The sequence below is a fragment of the Gossypium hirsutum genome, chromosome D01 (assembly GCF_007990345.1).
Source record: "Gossypium hirsutum isolate 1008001.06 chromosome D01, Gossypium_hirsutum_v2.1, whole genome shotgun sequence".
Classification (NCBI taxonomy): Eukaryota; Viridiplantae; Streptophyta; class Magnoliopsida; order Malvales; family Malvaceae; genus Gossypium; species Gossypium hirsutum.
This window is the reverse complement of record NC_053437.1, coordinates 57517933-57534695: the sequence shown is the minus strand read 5'-3', so window position 1 is coordinate 57534695 and position 16763 is coordinate 57517933. Positions and strand designations below refer to the sequence as shown.

Sequence of the window (16763 nt, the reverse complement as noted above, 5' to 3'; positions counted from 1 at the left end):
AAGAGAGGAATTTGAATGTTTATAGATTCTTAGGTTCCCGTAAACGGTATCTCATGAAGACACTTTCCAATATCCAAGAGGCTTTAGATCATTCTGATTTTAACCATTTAGTCCAACAAGAAATGGAGATTCGTGATGAGTTGGAAAATGTGCTTAACCACGATGAGCTATTGTGGATACAAAAAGCAAGGTGCAACTGGCTTCAACTGGGTAACAGAAATACAATTTTTTTCATAGTCGTATGGTATAGAGAAGAAAGTTTAATTGTATCATGGCATTGTACCTTGATAATGGAGAATGGTGTTTTGATTAGAGTATTTTTCAAAAAGAGGTAGTGGGTTTTTTTAGAGGTTATATAGTGAAATTTCGGAGCTTGTGAGGGACATTCTAACTAATATTTTTCTACGCCTTAATTCTTCGGACATTGCTTTCTTGGAGGAACCGGTAACAAACAAAGAGATTAAGAGGGCTTAATTTGATATGGCTCACTGAAAGCTCCGGGAAGTGATAGTTACCATGCATATTTTTCCAAAGCCAGTGGGATATTGTTGGTAGTGTTATTTGTGGTTGGGTACAGGGGATCTTTGCTGGTGATCCCATTGAACCAGAACTGAATAATACCCTGATTGTTCTAATCCCAAAAAAAACTATCCTGATAGCTTTAGCCAATTTTACCTCATTCGTATAAGTTTTGTCTTGTATAAACTAGTGATAAAAATGATTTCAAATCGGTTTAAATTGGTTTTCCCCAATTTTATATCACATGAGCAAGCTGGATTCATTGTTGGACGCAATATCTCAGATAACATTATTATAGCCAATAAGTTATCCACTCCTTGTGGAGAAAACGAAATGGGAAAAATTGGATGGTGATTAAGCTGGATTTGGAAAAGACTTATGACAAAGTGAGTTGAGAATTTATTGGTGCTTCTTTGTAAGATGCTAGGATACCTAACTTTCTTTGAAAATTGATCATGTCGACCATATTTTATTCTTCTATGTAGAATTTATGGAACAGAGCTCCTACTTAAAAATTTAAGTCGGTTAGGTGGATTCGACAACGATGTCCATTATCGTCATATCTTTTCGTTCTGTGCATAGAATGGCTTGGTTGTACTATTTGATCGGAAATCGATGTTGGTAGGTGAAGGCCAATTCATCTCTCAAGAACGGGTCTTGTGCTTTCCCATCTGTTCTTTGCAGACAACTTGATTATTTTTTGCAAAGTAGAGATTGATCAAGCCCATTTATTTGGAAATGTTTTGAACCATTTCTGTGAGTTTTCTAGACACAAGATCAGCATTCGGAAAAGTAATATTTACTTTTCTAAAGGAAATGAAGATGATGTAAGTAATTGTATTATTTTAATGTTTGGTTTTCAAGAAGTTCAGAACCTTGGTATTTATTTAGGGGTACCTCTCCTGCATGATAGGGTTACTAATAGTACCTTGAGCTTTACGGTTGAAAAGGTGAGGCGTAAATTGCAAAATTGAGATACAAGGAAGTTATCCATCGTTGGTAGAATAACCCTGGCATAGTCTGTTCTACTTTCCATTTTGAACTATTTCATGTAGTCTAAGTTGATACTGAAGGGAATTTGTGCAGAGATTGAATATTTAGTAGGGCAGTTTATTTGAGAGAGTTCTAGTGGCCATCCGAAAATTTATTAGTAGGGTGGGACTCCATCTGTCAACCTAAGTCTCAATGTAGTCTTGGATTTCAACATTTGCATGATCAAAATATGTCGTTTCTTATGAAGATTTGGTTTAAATTAGTCTCCACAGGTAACAGATTGTGGGTTCATGTTTTTTGTTCAAAACATGGTTGGAAAGAGCAACTTACAGATTCAATTGCCAGGAGTCAATGTTCGCATTTTTTGCAGTCCCTCTCTAAGGTATGGCCTCTTTTTCGTGAGAACTTAGCTTGGTCCATTGAAGATGGTGCTAATATTTGTTGCTGGAAAGATTCCTGGATCCCAAGTATTGGTCCATTAAGTTCGAAAATCCCCTTTTATGCTAATCTTGACATGGATTACACTCTAAGGGATTTGGTCACGTCTATTGGAATTTGGATTTATTTTGTATATGGTTGTATGATGAAGCGATCAATCGTATTGTTAGTATCCCACCTCCTCATCCTAATTCGGGTTCAGATAGGGTGATTTGGGCTTGTTCGGCCTCAGGCTCCTTTTCAGTACATAGTACTTACTAGTCATTAAAAGATGATACTTAGAACCCTAGATAGGACTTTTGGAAGAATACATGGAAGTATTAGGGACCACAAAGAGTGAGATTCTTCCTTTGGTTAGCATCTAAGCAGAGACTTCTAACGAATTCGGAGCGTAAAAGGCAAGGGATTGGATATAGCAGTTCGTGCCCTATATGTAGACATGGATTTGAGGATATTACCCATGTGCTTCGAGATTGCCCAACAGCAAAGGAAGTTTGGATGCATGTGATACCAACGGAACAACAACAAAGGTTCTTTTCTGATACTTTTTAGGTTTGGTTATCTTCTAACCTTTGTTGCCATATGAGAGTGCAAGATCGTGGCGTTACTTGGTCGTGTCTTTTTGGATTAATTTCTTAGTGTATCTAGAAGAATAGAAATTTTTTCATCTTCCAGAATGTTACTTGGTCGACAATCGAAGTTGTTAAAGCCTTCATTAGTAGGGTTCAACAATTCAAATTACAACACAATGGTCACAAGATAAATACTCTAAGGTCGAGCTTTAATTCTCATGTCGATACGTGGGTCCATTTATTCACTGATGGTGCAGTGGCTAGAGATACAGGGAATCCTTCTGCTGGAGGTGTGCTGCGGGATCAAGTTGGAAATTGAATTTTAGGATTTAATTGCTACTTGGGGAAATGATCACCTTTTGAAGTTGTAATATGGGTTATCCTGGATGGGCTTCTTGTACTGTTAAATAGAGGATTTAGACGAGCAACAATTCAAACCGATAATCCTGATGTGGTCCAGGCTTTGATTGATATCCAGTTAGAGAATTCAGATATTACTGTGCTTAGAAGGGTCCAGCGAATTATGAGATCTGAAGGACAATGGCGAATCAGACATGTGTTTAGAGAACACAACATAATTGCGGATCAATTAGCCAAACTGAGTCTAACATGGAAGTGAAGCTTATAGGTTCTTGATGCGGCTCCAAACAAAATCATAGAGGTTTTAAAAAAAGAAAAAGCGAGCGATGCTTTTAAACAATTGATTTATGTCATTTATCTTTTCTTTAAAAAAAAAACAACTGTCGGTCAAAGCATATGAATGCAATACCACTTCAATCAATTTACCAGCTTCTAAGGATATCCAAGAAGCATTTGGCCAAAAAGAATAACTGTAAACAATTCAAGATTCTAGAGAAAGCTTGCAACAAGGACAACGAGTGAAGACAATTTCATTCCATCACATAACGTGTAATTAAGACTACCATTTTAAAACCTGATTTAAAGACACAAACTTAGCCATCCAATTTTCACCCATGCAACTCAGAATTACCATTTTATTCAGATGGAAAAGTGACTTACAAAGACTAAATTATGTATTGGAAAAAAAATCTCCAACTTAAACACTTACGTCCAAATGGCTCACCAATTTGTTTTTCTTAGGGAACTTTCATTGCATGTGCTGTATGGTCCCTTTGGGTTGGGACACCCATGTTTTGAGTTCGATTAAGTCCATTTTTCTCTTTCCTTTTTCTGCCAATCTCTTTGACAGCTTCCAACTTCATCCGTTACTTTAAAATAATAATAAATGGATACGAAAATCAACTCTCTGAAGAATTGGGTTGACAAAAATAAATACGTGCAAGAATTTGATAATATATTTGTATCTGTTTAAAATTTTAAAATTATGTTTTAATTTAATTTAGAAAAAAAATTATTCTCCCCAAATTCCATCCTCTCATAGGAAAAGGATTAGAACGAATTGGGCCCTTCCTCAACAAATGTAGAATGCATTTATATTTTGGTAGTTGTGAAAGATAGTTGGCCTTAATAATTGGGAACTCTTCGAGAATGTATCATGATGAACAATAATTTCCATTGAATCACACTCTTTTCTTATATAAAAATAATAACTGCTATGAATCTATATAAGAAAAAGTGTTGCTAAATCTTGGATTCATATAAATATGGAATCATATATTAAAAAGATATATTTGCATATAGATGGAATTTAAAAAGAAAAAAAAAAAGAGTTGGGATTGGGAGTAGTATAAGTAGAAGTAGAAAAAATGAGAAAGCACATGCAAATTTTGGGTGAGAGTTGACACATTGGCTTCTTTATCCCAGAAGCTGTCAGCTTAAGAGCTGCTGACCCTTCCGCCGCTTACTTAAATTCCTCTTCCTTCTTTTTGTTTTTAGCGACTATATACATATATATATTTGTTCATCTTTGAGGACATCGTCTTGTTGATTATCACTGTTATACGGTGTATTTAACATCATGAAAACAATGGGTTTTGTTTTCCTTTTGCTACCATTTTTTGCCATTGGAGTTGTTCAAGGCCAACTAAGAGTGGGGTTCTATTCAAACACATGCCCAGATGCTGAGTCCATTGTGTCCAGCGTTGTTCGAAATGCCGCTCAGTCTATCTCCAACATCCCTCCTGTCTTGCTCAGGCTCCATTTCCATGACTGCTTTGTTGAGGTCTCTCTCTCTTTCTCTCTCTTTTCTTCATTCTCCATTAACATTATGTTAGGATTCTCATTACATATAATGTGTGTGTGATATCATCAGGGCTGTGATGGTTCAATCCTGATAGAAAATGGTCCAAAAGCAGAGAGGCATGCATTTGGTCACCAAGGAGTTGGGGGATTTGAAGTGATAGAGCAAGCCAAAGCTCAGTTGGAAGCTACATGTCCGGGAGTGGTTTCTTGTGCTGATATAGTTGCCTTGGCAGCTCGAGATGCTATAGCTTTGGTATATGAATATATTTCATTTGTGGATATAAATTGTTTTCTTCTCTCAACATTTAATGATTGCTTCTATGTATGTATGGCATATAGGCAAATGGACCATCATATGAAGTTCCAACAGGGCGTAGAGATGGAAGGGTTTCGGATGTTTCTCTGGCGGCTAACATGCCAGATGTTAGTGACTCAATCCAGCAACTTAAGGCTAAGTTTCTTCAGAAAGGGCTCTCTGAGAAAGACCTTGTGCTTCTCAGCGGTAAATTACCCCTTTCTCTCTATCTCTCTATCTCTCTCTCTCTCTCATGCAGGTTTGATGATCTCATGGTTGCAGTAGGAACTCAACTGATATATCATGACTTAGGAATACTTACATATGTATGTATGTATGTATGTATGTTACTAATTAAGGGCCATGCTAGGCAGGTATGCTGGTGTTTTCAAGTTTGTTTGGTTTTTTTTTCCTTTCCAGGCTAGATTCATGAACAATAGCCTGTCATACTTACTATAGGATAGATAAGGTTTCAGTGAAGCTTTTTTTCACTTTGTTGACTGTGCCAATTAAATAATGAATCTACAACTATGAATGATGGTCCTCCACTTTTGACTCTTGAGCATCTAATGCTATTTTGTTTTTCCAATGAAAATGCATGCAGCGGCGCATACAATTGGAACGACAGCTTGTTTTTTCATGACGAAACGGCTTTACAAATTCTCACCTGCTGGGGGTTCAGACCCTGCAATAAGCCCTGATTTTTTACCACAGCTGCAATCCATTTGCCCACAGAATGGAGACGTGAATGTGAGGTTACCAATGGATCGAGGCAGTGAGCGGACTTTTGATAAACAGATACTTGACAACATCAGGAATGGGTTTGCAGTGTTGGAATCTGATGCCAGGCTATACGACGATGAAACTACCAGGATGGTAGTTGACTCCTATTTTGGAATCCTCACTCCTATTTTTGGACCATCTTTTGAATCTGATTTCGTTGATTCCATTGTGAAGATGGGCCAAATTGGTGTCAAAACAGGGTCCAAAGGAGAAATCAGGCGTGTTTGTACAGCTTTCAATTGAATCAAATTATACTGCAAATATAATGTCATCACTACACATTGGTTAATTCCTAGCAAATACATGCATTAATTTACGTTGTATACACTATTGTCAACATTATGGTTTTAAAGTTGACATTTGGGAATTTTAATGTACTTGACAAATTAATTTCTGTATTAATTGTATGGTTTCCAAGTTTATAAAACGATGGAACCGTCGCTTGAAATATAAGCTAAGCGTTATATAAAGTCCGACGCAAACCAAATGTTTCGACTCTCGACACTTCCAGTGAACTACGGTGAATTTAGTACAAGTTGATGCTCAATTTTGTTCCATATTCATTGTTCCATAAAAGTCAACAATAATAATAAGGCTTAAATTTTATTACAAATAAAAGTCTTATTGTGCCATTTCTGTATGGAACATAACTGGCAGAAAAAAAAAACATCCATAACTAAAGTCTTAATCTTTAACTCGTATTCAAATAAGCTATTATTGCTTTTTAGTTTCTGTCAAGAAACTAGCAAGTCAAAAGGTACAAATCAGTCCCATTACAAGCACGCAGTACATGTATCCAAATAAGCGGGTACAATACAAGATTACACCATAAAGATACTGAGCTATCCTCACAAGTCAACTATATGGTACCAAAATATTCATATATCCCTTCAAGTTTCTAATGCTACAAGTCAACAGGAAACTCAACAGATGCTAGCCATTCTGCAAACATTCCTGCAACAGCAATAAAACCTGAATATAGAAACTGCCTGAAAGTTTTTATCACGGTATGTCGGTATTTTCCTATGAACAAATAATAGGCATCCAATTTTGTATCTACAGATGCAACATAAACCAACCCATAGATTAAACACCCTTGGGTTGCTTTTATTTTGATTTCAAGAAACTTAATTCATGCTTTCAGCATTTGATCTTTTTGTCTACCTACATATACAATATTACTTGTCCACTGCAATTACTGATGGAAACAACTTACCTGCAATCAGTTGGACCTTGACCTTGATCTGTGCACGTGTAAGCAAGAGATGCAAAAATGAGCGCAAACGGAGAGGAAAGTGGCTACTTAAATAAAATAACATATATCAAACTTCAAATTATATACATACCTGGATAATCTGGCAGGTGAAGGTGACCTCGATTTTGATACAGACCTGGATAAAGATGAAAAATCAGTCTAACCATGGTAAAGACGATAGCCACAGGCATACGGTTGTGGCTATACACACGCAAGCATGGAGATTGTTTGGGTGTACCTCTCAATGTTTGTGTATGCGAGGAGAAACACAGGAGATGAAGCAAGAGATAAATAAAATTTATAGATACCTTTGATTCCCCCTTGGACTCTTAATGTGACTTCTACTCTGGCTTTGACCCCTGCAAGGACTGGCCTCATAGCAGTTCACCTGAAATGACAATTGCAAGTTCCAGTAAAATGCATTTTTAAGGAGAAATGAAAAAAGGACAAATAAAATGCCCTCCACATCAACAAAGAAGGGGTGTTTATTTTGTGTCAAAGACTGTTGGAATCTCTATAATTAAGGATAGAAATCTTAAATTATTACTAGTAGTTCCCTTGTAAATAGAAACTAATCTCAGTTACTGATTCTTAAGAAATTAGGAATTGTTTCCTTTAAAATGATTATTCCTCTCTTTATAATCTGTAAACTAAAGCAGTAGAAGAATAATAGAATATTTTCCTCTGAGTTTTTTCATGGCATCAGGGCTTTAAGATTCATTCAATCCTATTTTTTTCTCTAATTTCCCTTCCTAAAAATTCCTTCGGTTTAGTCCTCCAATGGGTGATATCAATGAAAATTTCTCTGAAACTGAGACATCACAAATAACTCAGAATATCAATCAGGGAATCACTTAAGGTGAAATTAATTCCTCCCTTATAATCACCAATCATCGGCTAAATGGGAAGAACTTCCTGCAATGGTCTCAATCGATTCTTATGGTGATTCGTGGTCGTCGCAAATTAGGGTACATCAATGGAAAAATTCCACGACCAACCATAGCTGATCCTACTTATGCCACTTGGGAACTCAACAATTCAATTGTAATGGCTTGGCTAATCAATTCGATGGAGGTCATATAAGCCGCACCTATCTTTTTTTCAAAACTGCAAAAGACATGTGGGATGCAGTCAAAGAAAACTACTCAGATCTTGGAAACACCTCCCAAGTATTTGAGATCAAGCTTAAGTTAAAGGATATCCGACAAGGAACACTCGAGGTAACTCACTACTACAACAATCTGAAAATTTTGTGGCAAGAACTGTATATGTATTATGAGGCGAATTGGGCTGAAGGCTTAGAACACAACAGGTTTATGACCCATCTCAACAATGAACGTCTTTATGAGTTTTTAGCAGGACTGAACCGTGAGTTAGATGAGGTCCGTGGCCGAATTCTAGGCAGATCACCTCTTCCAACGATCGGTGAAGCATTTGCAGAAGTTAGAAGAGAAGAAAAACGTCGTCTTGTCATGATGGTAGATTCAAAGGAACCTAAACCTATGACCCCGATTTCTAACCGTCCTACTGAATCCTCTGCTCTCATCTCCAAAGGTCCACAGCCACAAAAACAACGTGCTAGAAATGATTCTGGATCAACAAGACTATGGTGTAGTCACTGCAATCATGTTGGTCATACAAAAGAAAAATGCTTCAAACTCCATGGCTATCCTGAAAAAAAACAGAAGGATGATAAGACTACCATGTTATCCTCCACTACCGCTGATGATGTTCTTGATGTTCGCTTAACCAAAACACAGCTTGAGACTCTCCACAAGATACTTGGTACTCCCACTACTCATGGATCTCTAGCCACTTAAGGTACTGCCCTCAACATTGCTTTTGAATCTAATAATCAATCTCCTTGGATACTCGATTCGGGTGCCTCCGATCACATGACAGGTAACTCCATGTTGTTTCACACCTACACTCCTTGTCATAACAAATCCCGAATCTGCATAGCTGACGGTTCTTACTCACCTGTGGTTGGAATAGGTGAAGTACAAATGACAGAGAGCTTTTCTCTCGATAAAGTCCTACATGTCCCAAACTTGTCTTGTAATTTACTTTCAATTAGTAAACTTACTAAGGATGAAAAAGTTCTTGCTGAATTTTCTGCAATTGGTTGTGTGATACAGGAACAGAAATCGGGAAGGATGATTGGCACTGCTAAAGTTGATGATGGACCATATATTTGGAATAAAAACAGTGCACAAGGGGGATTGGCTCTATCCACTTCAAAAGAGGACATTATTATGTTATGGCACCGTAGGTTAGGACATCCAAACTTTGTGTATTTGAAAAAACATCTTCAGCTGTTATTTCGAAATAAAAGTATTAATTCCTTGAAGTGTGAAATTTGCCAATTATCTAAACATACCCGTGTGCCATACCCATTAAAACCACATATTCAGTCCCAACCTTTTTCGTTAATCCACAGTGACCTATGGGGAGCCAGCCAAGTGAAAAATATTACAGGGGTTAGATGGTTTATAACATTCATTGATGATCATACTAGGGTCTGTTGGGTCTATCTACTCAAAGAAAAATCTGAAACACCCAAAGTATTCCAAAATTTTCACTCAATGGTTCGAACCCAATTCAACTCTACCATACATACCCTCCGAACAGACAATGGGAGAGAATACTTCAACTCTGTCTTAAGTCCATACCTTTCTGACCAATGCATTATACACCAAAGCTCTTTTCCTGACACTCAATAAAACGGGATCTCTGAGAAAAAAATTTGTCATCTTCTTGATGTGGCTCGAGCCATAATGTTCACCATGAATGTTCCAAAATACTTGTAGGGAGAAATTGCCCTCACTGCCTGTTATCTCATAAACCGAATGCCATCAAAGATCTTCAATTTCCAAACACCTCTAAATACTCTTTTAAAGGCCTTCCCTCTATTTCATGTTCCTAATCTTCCAGCCAAAATGTTCGGCTGTGAAGCTTTTGTCCATAACCATCAACCAAATCAATCCAAACTTGATCCTCGAGCCCACACCTGCATCTTCATTGGATATTCCCCTACACAAAAAGGCTATAAGTGTTACTCACCAACATTGCGCCGAATGTTTGTCCCTCGGGATGTTACCTTCTTTGAAAATGAACCATACTTTGCAGCATCTCATCTTCAGGGGGAGATTTTTAATGAAGATGAGACCCTTAATACTCTCCTCATTATACAACCTGATCCTACTACTACTATCACAAACAAATCTATCCCAGATTTAGTTGTTTCCCCTGTGCAGCAAGAATTTAACACCGTCCTTCCCAATAATAATACCTCCACCGAAGTACAACAGCCACCTGATCAAGGAAAACAGCAAATACAGGTTTACTCCCGACGGAATCGTTCTCCTGAAACTGATACAGCAGTGCCAATTACATCTCCAACCGAGGACTATTCTGAAATAGAAGTCCCACCTCCGTCACCATCCATCTATCTTCCAATTGCAGTTCGAAAGGGTACAAGGAGCTGCACTCAACATCCTATTTCTCGATTTGTATCCTATGGAAATTTATCTAAGTCTTACAAAGCTTTTGTGACTAATGTTGATTCTGTAAAAACTCCAAAAAATATAGAAAAGGCTCTTGAATCAGCTGAGTGGAGACAAGCCGTGATGGAAGAAATGAAGGCCCTCAAAAACAATGAAACATGGGAAGTCTCGGATCTACCTAAAAGAAAAAAAACCATAGGGTGCAAATGGATTTTCACTACGAAATTTAAACCCGATAGCCGTATTGACCGATACAAAGCTCGACTTGTGGCTAAGGGATTCACCCAAACTTATGGTCTCGACTACAACGAGACGTTTGCACCGGTTGCCAAGCTAAACACCGTTCGGGTCCTATTATCTCTTGCTGCCAACCTTGATTGGCACTTGACTCAATTGGATGTAAAAAATGCTTTTCTCAACACAGAATTAAATGAAGAGGTGTACAAGGATTTCCCATCCAGGTTTGAAGAAAACAAGGACCAAGTGTGTAAGTTGAAGAAGTCCTTGTATGGGCTAAAATAATCTCCACAAGCATGGTTTAGCCGATTTGCAAAAGCTATGACTAGCAGAAATTACATTCAAGGACAGGCAGACCACACCATGTTCTACAAGCACTCGGAAGAGGGTAAATGTTGCATCCTTATCGTTTATGTCGACGATATAATATTAACACAAAACGACTCGAGCGAAATTTTAAGATTGAAAGAATTTCTTGGTACAGAGTTTGAACTTAAAGACTTGGGGCGTCTTAAATATTTTCTTGGCATGTAGGTAGCAAGGTCGAAAAAAGGTATCTTCATTTCCCAAAGGAAATATGTTCTTGATCTAATGTCGGAAGTTAGTTTGATGAGCAGCAAACCAGCCGAAACTCCTATGAAATTTAACCTTAAATTAGGAACTAATGAGGATGGAAAAGAAATCGACAGGGGGAGATATCAACGCCTAGTGGGAAGGCTCATCTACCTATCTCACACCCGTCCAGACATAGCCTTCAGTGTGAGTGTTATTAGTCAGTATATGCATGCCCCGAGGGAGAAGCACCTGGAAGCTGCATATAGAATACTAAGATATCTAAAGGAACTCCTGGTAAAGGCCTGTGCTTCAAGAAGACGGTCAACCGAAGCATGGAAGTCTACACTGATGCAGACTGGGCAGGTTCTGTTAATGATAGACGCTCTACAAGCGGCTATTGTAGTTATGTTTGGGGGAATCTCGTGACGTGGAGGAGCAAAAAACAGTCTGTGGTAGCACGCAGCAGTGCAGAGGCAGAGTATCGAGCACTATCTCATGGTATATGCGAAGGAGTTTGGATACAAAGACTTATGGAGAACTAAAAGTGCCTTATACCAGACCTATGAAGATGTACTGTAACAACCAGGCTGCTGTCAGCATAGCACATAATCCTGTGCATCATGATCGGACCAAACATGTGGAAATAAATCGTCACTTTATAAAAGAAAAAATGCACTCAGGAGAAGTATGCATCACCTACCTACCTACTAGACAACAAGTTGCAGACATGTTAACTAAAAGTTTGAACAGAAACATGTTTGAAGAACTTATTGGCAAGCTGGGTTTGATTAACATCTACACTCCAGCTTGAGGGGAGTGTTGGAATCCCTATAATTAAGGATAGAAATCTTACCTTATTACTAGTAGTTCTCTTGTAAATAGAAACTAATCTCAGTTACTGATTCTTAGGAAATTAGGAATTGTTTCCTTTAAAATGATTATTCCTCTCTTTATAATCTATAAACTAAAGCAGTAGAAGAATAACAGAATATTTTCCTCTGAGTTTTTTCAAAGACAACTTTTATTCATCCATTACAGCAGCAGCAGAAACCCCAGTCACCACCCAAGAGCCATTATATTTTCAAGCAAATCAATAAACATAACGAAGTACATATTAAGAGTCAACTCAAAAAAATGAGTCATCACAAATTTCGTTCTTCAGTCAAAACGTTAAAACATGGACAGATAATGTTTAAAAAGCCCAAAACCAGACAACTTTGCAAACCCAATAGAAAAGGGGATTACCCTGATATAAGCCCTTGCAAAAGGATTTCGAAATTCAGAATCATCTAGTTTCCTGATCTGCACAACAAGGAATTCAAGAGCAACGTAAGTAAAATAATTGAGAAGCACGTGTCACATGCAAATAAAACCCATAGATTCCAATAAACATACTGCATATTTCATGTCATCATAATTTGTGTAGTCCACAATACCCATGGCTCCTACAGGAGGAAAAACCATAGTTAAGCAAATTTGGAAATCTGAAAATATAAAATAAAATGCAAAACCAGAAATATGATGGGTGTAACATGAAAATAGTAAGTGAACCTAATTAGATCTCATACCATCACCATCTTGATGGACTTCAGCAAAGCATACATCTCCAGCCTTACGCATGTGATCCTAACATAAATTCATGAGATTGTAACTTATCAGATCCACATGAGAGGAACCTTGATTTAGAAGAAGTTGGAAAAACCTCACCTTTAGATCTTGCCATGAAGCAGAAGAAGGCAGCCCGCGAACAACAACTAAATCACAGTGAACAAACTGTCAATGTGTTACAAGGGAAAAAAACAACCGGAGAGATCATAGTGAAATATAAGGACTGAAAGTCTGAAACTGTAAAATGAACTTTAAAAAGTGAGTATGTAAGTTTCACCTCGAAACTCAGACCGATGAGAAACACTAAATCGTCCTCTACCACCTCTGCTGCTGCCCCCACCATAATCATGTCGAGAAGATTGCCCTCTACCACCATGGGCAAATTCAACCTGATTCATGGGTAAAATAAGAATCCATTTAGGGAACAAGGGCTACATAATCATAATATAGTAGTTAAAAGTCAATTACCCTGATACGACACCCATCAAAATTATAGCCATCTCGACCCCTAATTGCATCTTCAGCATCCAAAGGGTCCTCAAACTGCAAACAACACCAGCTTAGAAATAGGCACAAGAAAAAATTGCTCAAAAAATGTCTTGATGTAAGATGCATACCTCCACAAAACAGAAACCAGGAGGACGGGAAGGAAGCTTCAATTCTATATCCAAAATGTGCCCATACTGTAGTTCGCAAAAGTCATATTAAAAGTTCCCAAAGGCCGATATTCTACGAACAGTTGGAAGATGATAGAAAAAACTAGAACCTTTCAAGCGCTGATGATAACAGCTAAATAAAGAGATTTAAAGTTCTTCAATTGCACAAATTGGGTTGAACAAGAGCAATCAAGAAGAAACTTTTGCCGCAAGAACAATATAAACGCTGAAGCAGACAGTGTAGATTATGGCAAAATGTGAAAATCATGCACGATGCCTATCTAAGGGTGCATAACACAAACAAATGTAGCTTTTCTTTACCAGGATAAAATTTTATCCTTTGAAGTAGGCAAATGACGTAGTGAATAATTTTCACACAAATTACTCTTTAACTGTTTTAGTAACATGTTTTGGAAACTTTAAGAATCATGAAAGAGATTAACAGAATCAAAGGCCAACTAAAAAGTCTAACTCAACCGACCAAGATCAGATAAGAAGCACTTTGACCAAAATAAACAGAATCAGTCTATGGTATTCTCGTTTCTTCTCTTTGCTTTAGTAAAGTACAAAACAAAGAAAAGACTAAATGAACAAACCTTGTAGAACAGGTCTTCAATCTCCCACTCTTTGACATCCAGAGGTAGGTTACCAACATATATAGTGCGGGAAGAACGACTTGCCATTTGTTGATGCAAGAGATAAAGTTGTGGTCACAAGTCACTGCACAAAAATGTCAAACAGAAAATTAATCCTTTTTGAAGAATCACAATTTGCAATTGAAGTTAGCACCGGAAAGTCCTTTCCATTGCTCAGCACCAATAAGGTAATAGGAAATAAAACAAAGCCGATAACGTGAAGCAGACCAAGAGCAACTCTCCAAGTAGTGCTCCACAGGCTCCATTGCTCAAGAGCTCCAAGATGCACCAAAATTATTAATAAATAGATTATAAATTTGAACTCCTAATCCTTTGCTTGACTTTTGCAGTGGATGGTGATCGTCTCGGAGGGACAAAGAACTTCCATTTACCAAAATACCCATTAATCCAATATGACTCCTTTTGTCCCATTTCTAGATCCTTATGTATATCCCGAAGCCCCTATCTGTTGAAGCTCCTTTCATCTATCATACAGAAAGTGTTTCGGTTATGAATCATGATGATATTGATAAGATATATGCATTCTCCAAGTTTTGTTAGTTGTGTACCGACAATGACTTGCATCATAGAATCAATTAATGTGTTCCAAAATCTCTTAATCTACTATATTTCAAAAGGATTGATTTATAATTCTCGAAAAATCTATTGCATCCCACCCACTGAAAGTAAAAAGAAGTTATCATGATATTGCAAGACATCAGTCAGAACTACTATCAATTTTTCTTGTTCAGAAAGCCAAGGGGTGAAAAGAAATGCTTATAAAACCTTGGGGCACCCTAGGAATGGAATGAGAATTGTCCAAATGCTCGGAAATTGCATTTATTTGAACACATCAATTCTTATCAGCTATCATGCAATAGATATGCCAAGCCAATAAAAATAAGATCAAACCACCAACTTAACAAGACAAGGATTTACGGGCCAGAAAAAATTAAAACAATCAAGCATTAAGTCAACCCCATTTGCAGTTACACCTTCTCATTGTTAAGGAATTCTTAATTTCTAATTCTTGTTGGCAGATAGACAGTGTCATAAAAGCTATTTGAACTATTTCAACTCTATTATTCTAATAATTTAACAAATAAGTTAAAAAAAGATCAAAGCTTTCCACAAAATTAGTTTTGACTTTTGAGAATTAATTTTCGAGACAATGAAAATTTTCAGAAACCGTTATCTGAGTTAGAAATTCATGTTAGCCAATTCTAGCTCCCAAAACTGGCACCTATAACTCAATCCTGATGCAACCAAGAAGCACAAGATATGGGTAAAAAAGCTAATAACAAAAACAACATTCCACAAAATTAGTTTTGAGAATTAAATTTCAAGACAATGAAAATTTTCATTAACTATTAGAGAAATTCATTTTAGCAAATCCTAGCTCACAACAATGGCATCCGTAAGCAAATTCTGATGCAACTAAGAAGAACAATAAATGGGTGACAATTGAATAACAAGAAAAACTTGGCAAGCAAATTCTCCGTAACGAGGCTTACTCATATTAACCTAAAAGAAACTTGAACTAGTGTTTTTTCTTTTTCTTTTTTTCTTCCTTTTTTTAACTTTACCCTGAACTGGATAATCAATGTCAATGATTCGATTCAATTCAATTCTTCCTAGCTTTCCTCAAATTGTTTAAAAAGCAAAACAGATACAAACCCGAAAAGAGCGAAGATAAACGGAAACTATAGAAAAGTAGAGAACAAGACAGTGTATAATAAAAAAAGGGAGATTGTAATTGTACCGGAAAGTTATGGGAAATGGAGTGCAACAAAACGTCCTTTGTTTGCTAATACTGATGGAGAGAAAGAGGGAGAGAGCGCCAAAGCCAAAAAGATTTATGAGGGTTTCTTGTAAAGCGGATAAAAGGAGGGAAGCTATGAGAGTACTGCATTTCGACCTCTTTTACCCATTTTATATCAGTTTTGTTGCCAGTTCCCACTCGTATTCTGCCACCTCATATTTGTTTTCTCCAATTTTTTTTTTAATTCAGAACTTTATGGGATTAATCTACCGATAAATGTTTGAAAAAAGCTCTCGGTTAGAAGTGTTTTTCACCTGATTTTTTCAATACTTTGTTTTTTATTTTAAAATTAGGCTTATTGGTTTTCAGGGTTAGGGTTTGGATATTTAAAAGTAAGGTTTAGTGTTTTTTTTTAATTTTTAATTATTTTGTAATAATTTTTTGAGATGTTGAATAATAATAATTTATTTTAAAATTAAAAATATTGTATTTACACCAACTGTATATTTAAATTAGAAATTTGAATTGAATTCATAATCGAAGCTCGGTTTACTCAGCAACAATGAAATATTAGTTATTAATTTTTTTTGCTTCCTTAATATTATTTTAATCCATTTTTTCAGCAAATTATTTATTCTCTTATCTATTATTTTCAAACAGTGAGGTTTAGAAAATATATCCCGGGAATATCGGGATATATGATGGGTTTCTTGGAATAAGGCTGGAGTTGAAATTTATAGAGAGAAATGCTTCAAATAGGATGCACTGTCATCAGAAGCACTAAAA

At 36.8% G+C, this 16763-nt stretch overlaps 2 protein-coding genes across 3 annotated transcripts; one reads left to right on the top strand and one right to left on the bottom strand.

Moving 5' to 3' along the window:
* Positions 1 to 4139: 4139 nt before the first annotated feature.
* On the top strand, positions 4140 to 6233 carry LOC107922335 (peroxidase 43-like). Its single transcript, NM_001327201.1, is given in 4 exon segments — positions 4140 to 4665; positions 4756 to 4938; positions 5025 to 5187; positions 5585 to 6233. Coding segments are annotated over 4 exon segments (972 nt in total). The 5' UTR covers positions 4140 to 4461; the 3' UTR covers positions 6007 to 6233.
* A 214-nt stretch (positions 6234 to 6447) lies between these two features.
* LOC107922336 (serine/arginine-rich splicing factor SR34A) lies at positions 6448 to 16277 on the bottom strand. Of its 2 annotated transcripts, XM_016852330.2 has the most exons (14): positions 15978 to 16250; positions 14444 to 14700; positions 14177 to 14300; positions 13542 to 13607; positions 13393 to 13467; positions 13202 to 13313; positions 13024 to 13070; positions 12885 to 12942; positions 12712 to 12761; positions 12562 to 12618; positions 7327 to 7406; positions 7110 to 7154; positions 6980 to 7007; positions 6448 to 6717 (listed from the first exon to the last, which is right to left on the bottom strand). In XM_016852330.2, exons 3-13 carry the CDS (start codon positions 14261 to 14263, stop codon positions 6986 to 6988), a joined length of 699 nt encoding a protein of 232 aa, XP_016707819.1. In that variant the 5' UTR covers positions 14264 to 14300; positions 14444 to 14700; positions 15978 to 16250; the 3' UTR covers positions 6448 to 6717; positions 6980 to 6985. The 2 variants fall into 2 exon arrangements, with proteins under 2 accessions (XP_016707819.1, XP_016707820.1); XM_016852331.2 differs by lacking the exon at positions 14444 to 14700 and having other exon boundaries at positions 15978 to 16277.
* Positions 16278 to 16763: the final 486 nt, after the last annotated feature.

Excerpts from the sequence above, each read along its gene's own strand:
- LOC107922336 (XM_016852331.2), bottom strand. The coding sequence starts at position 14,263 with ATGGCAAGTCGTTCTTCCCGCACTATATATGTTGGTAACCTACCTCTG. Across the intron at positions 13,608-14,176 it reads TTGAAGACCTGTTCTACAAG|TATGGGCACATTTTGGATAT; the intron begins GTTTGTTCATTT and ends TGCGAACTACAG. Across the intron at positions 12,619-12,711 it reads ATGATGACATGAAATATGCA|ATCAGGAAACTAGATGATTC; the intron begins GTATGTTTATTG and ends CTTGTTGTGCAG.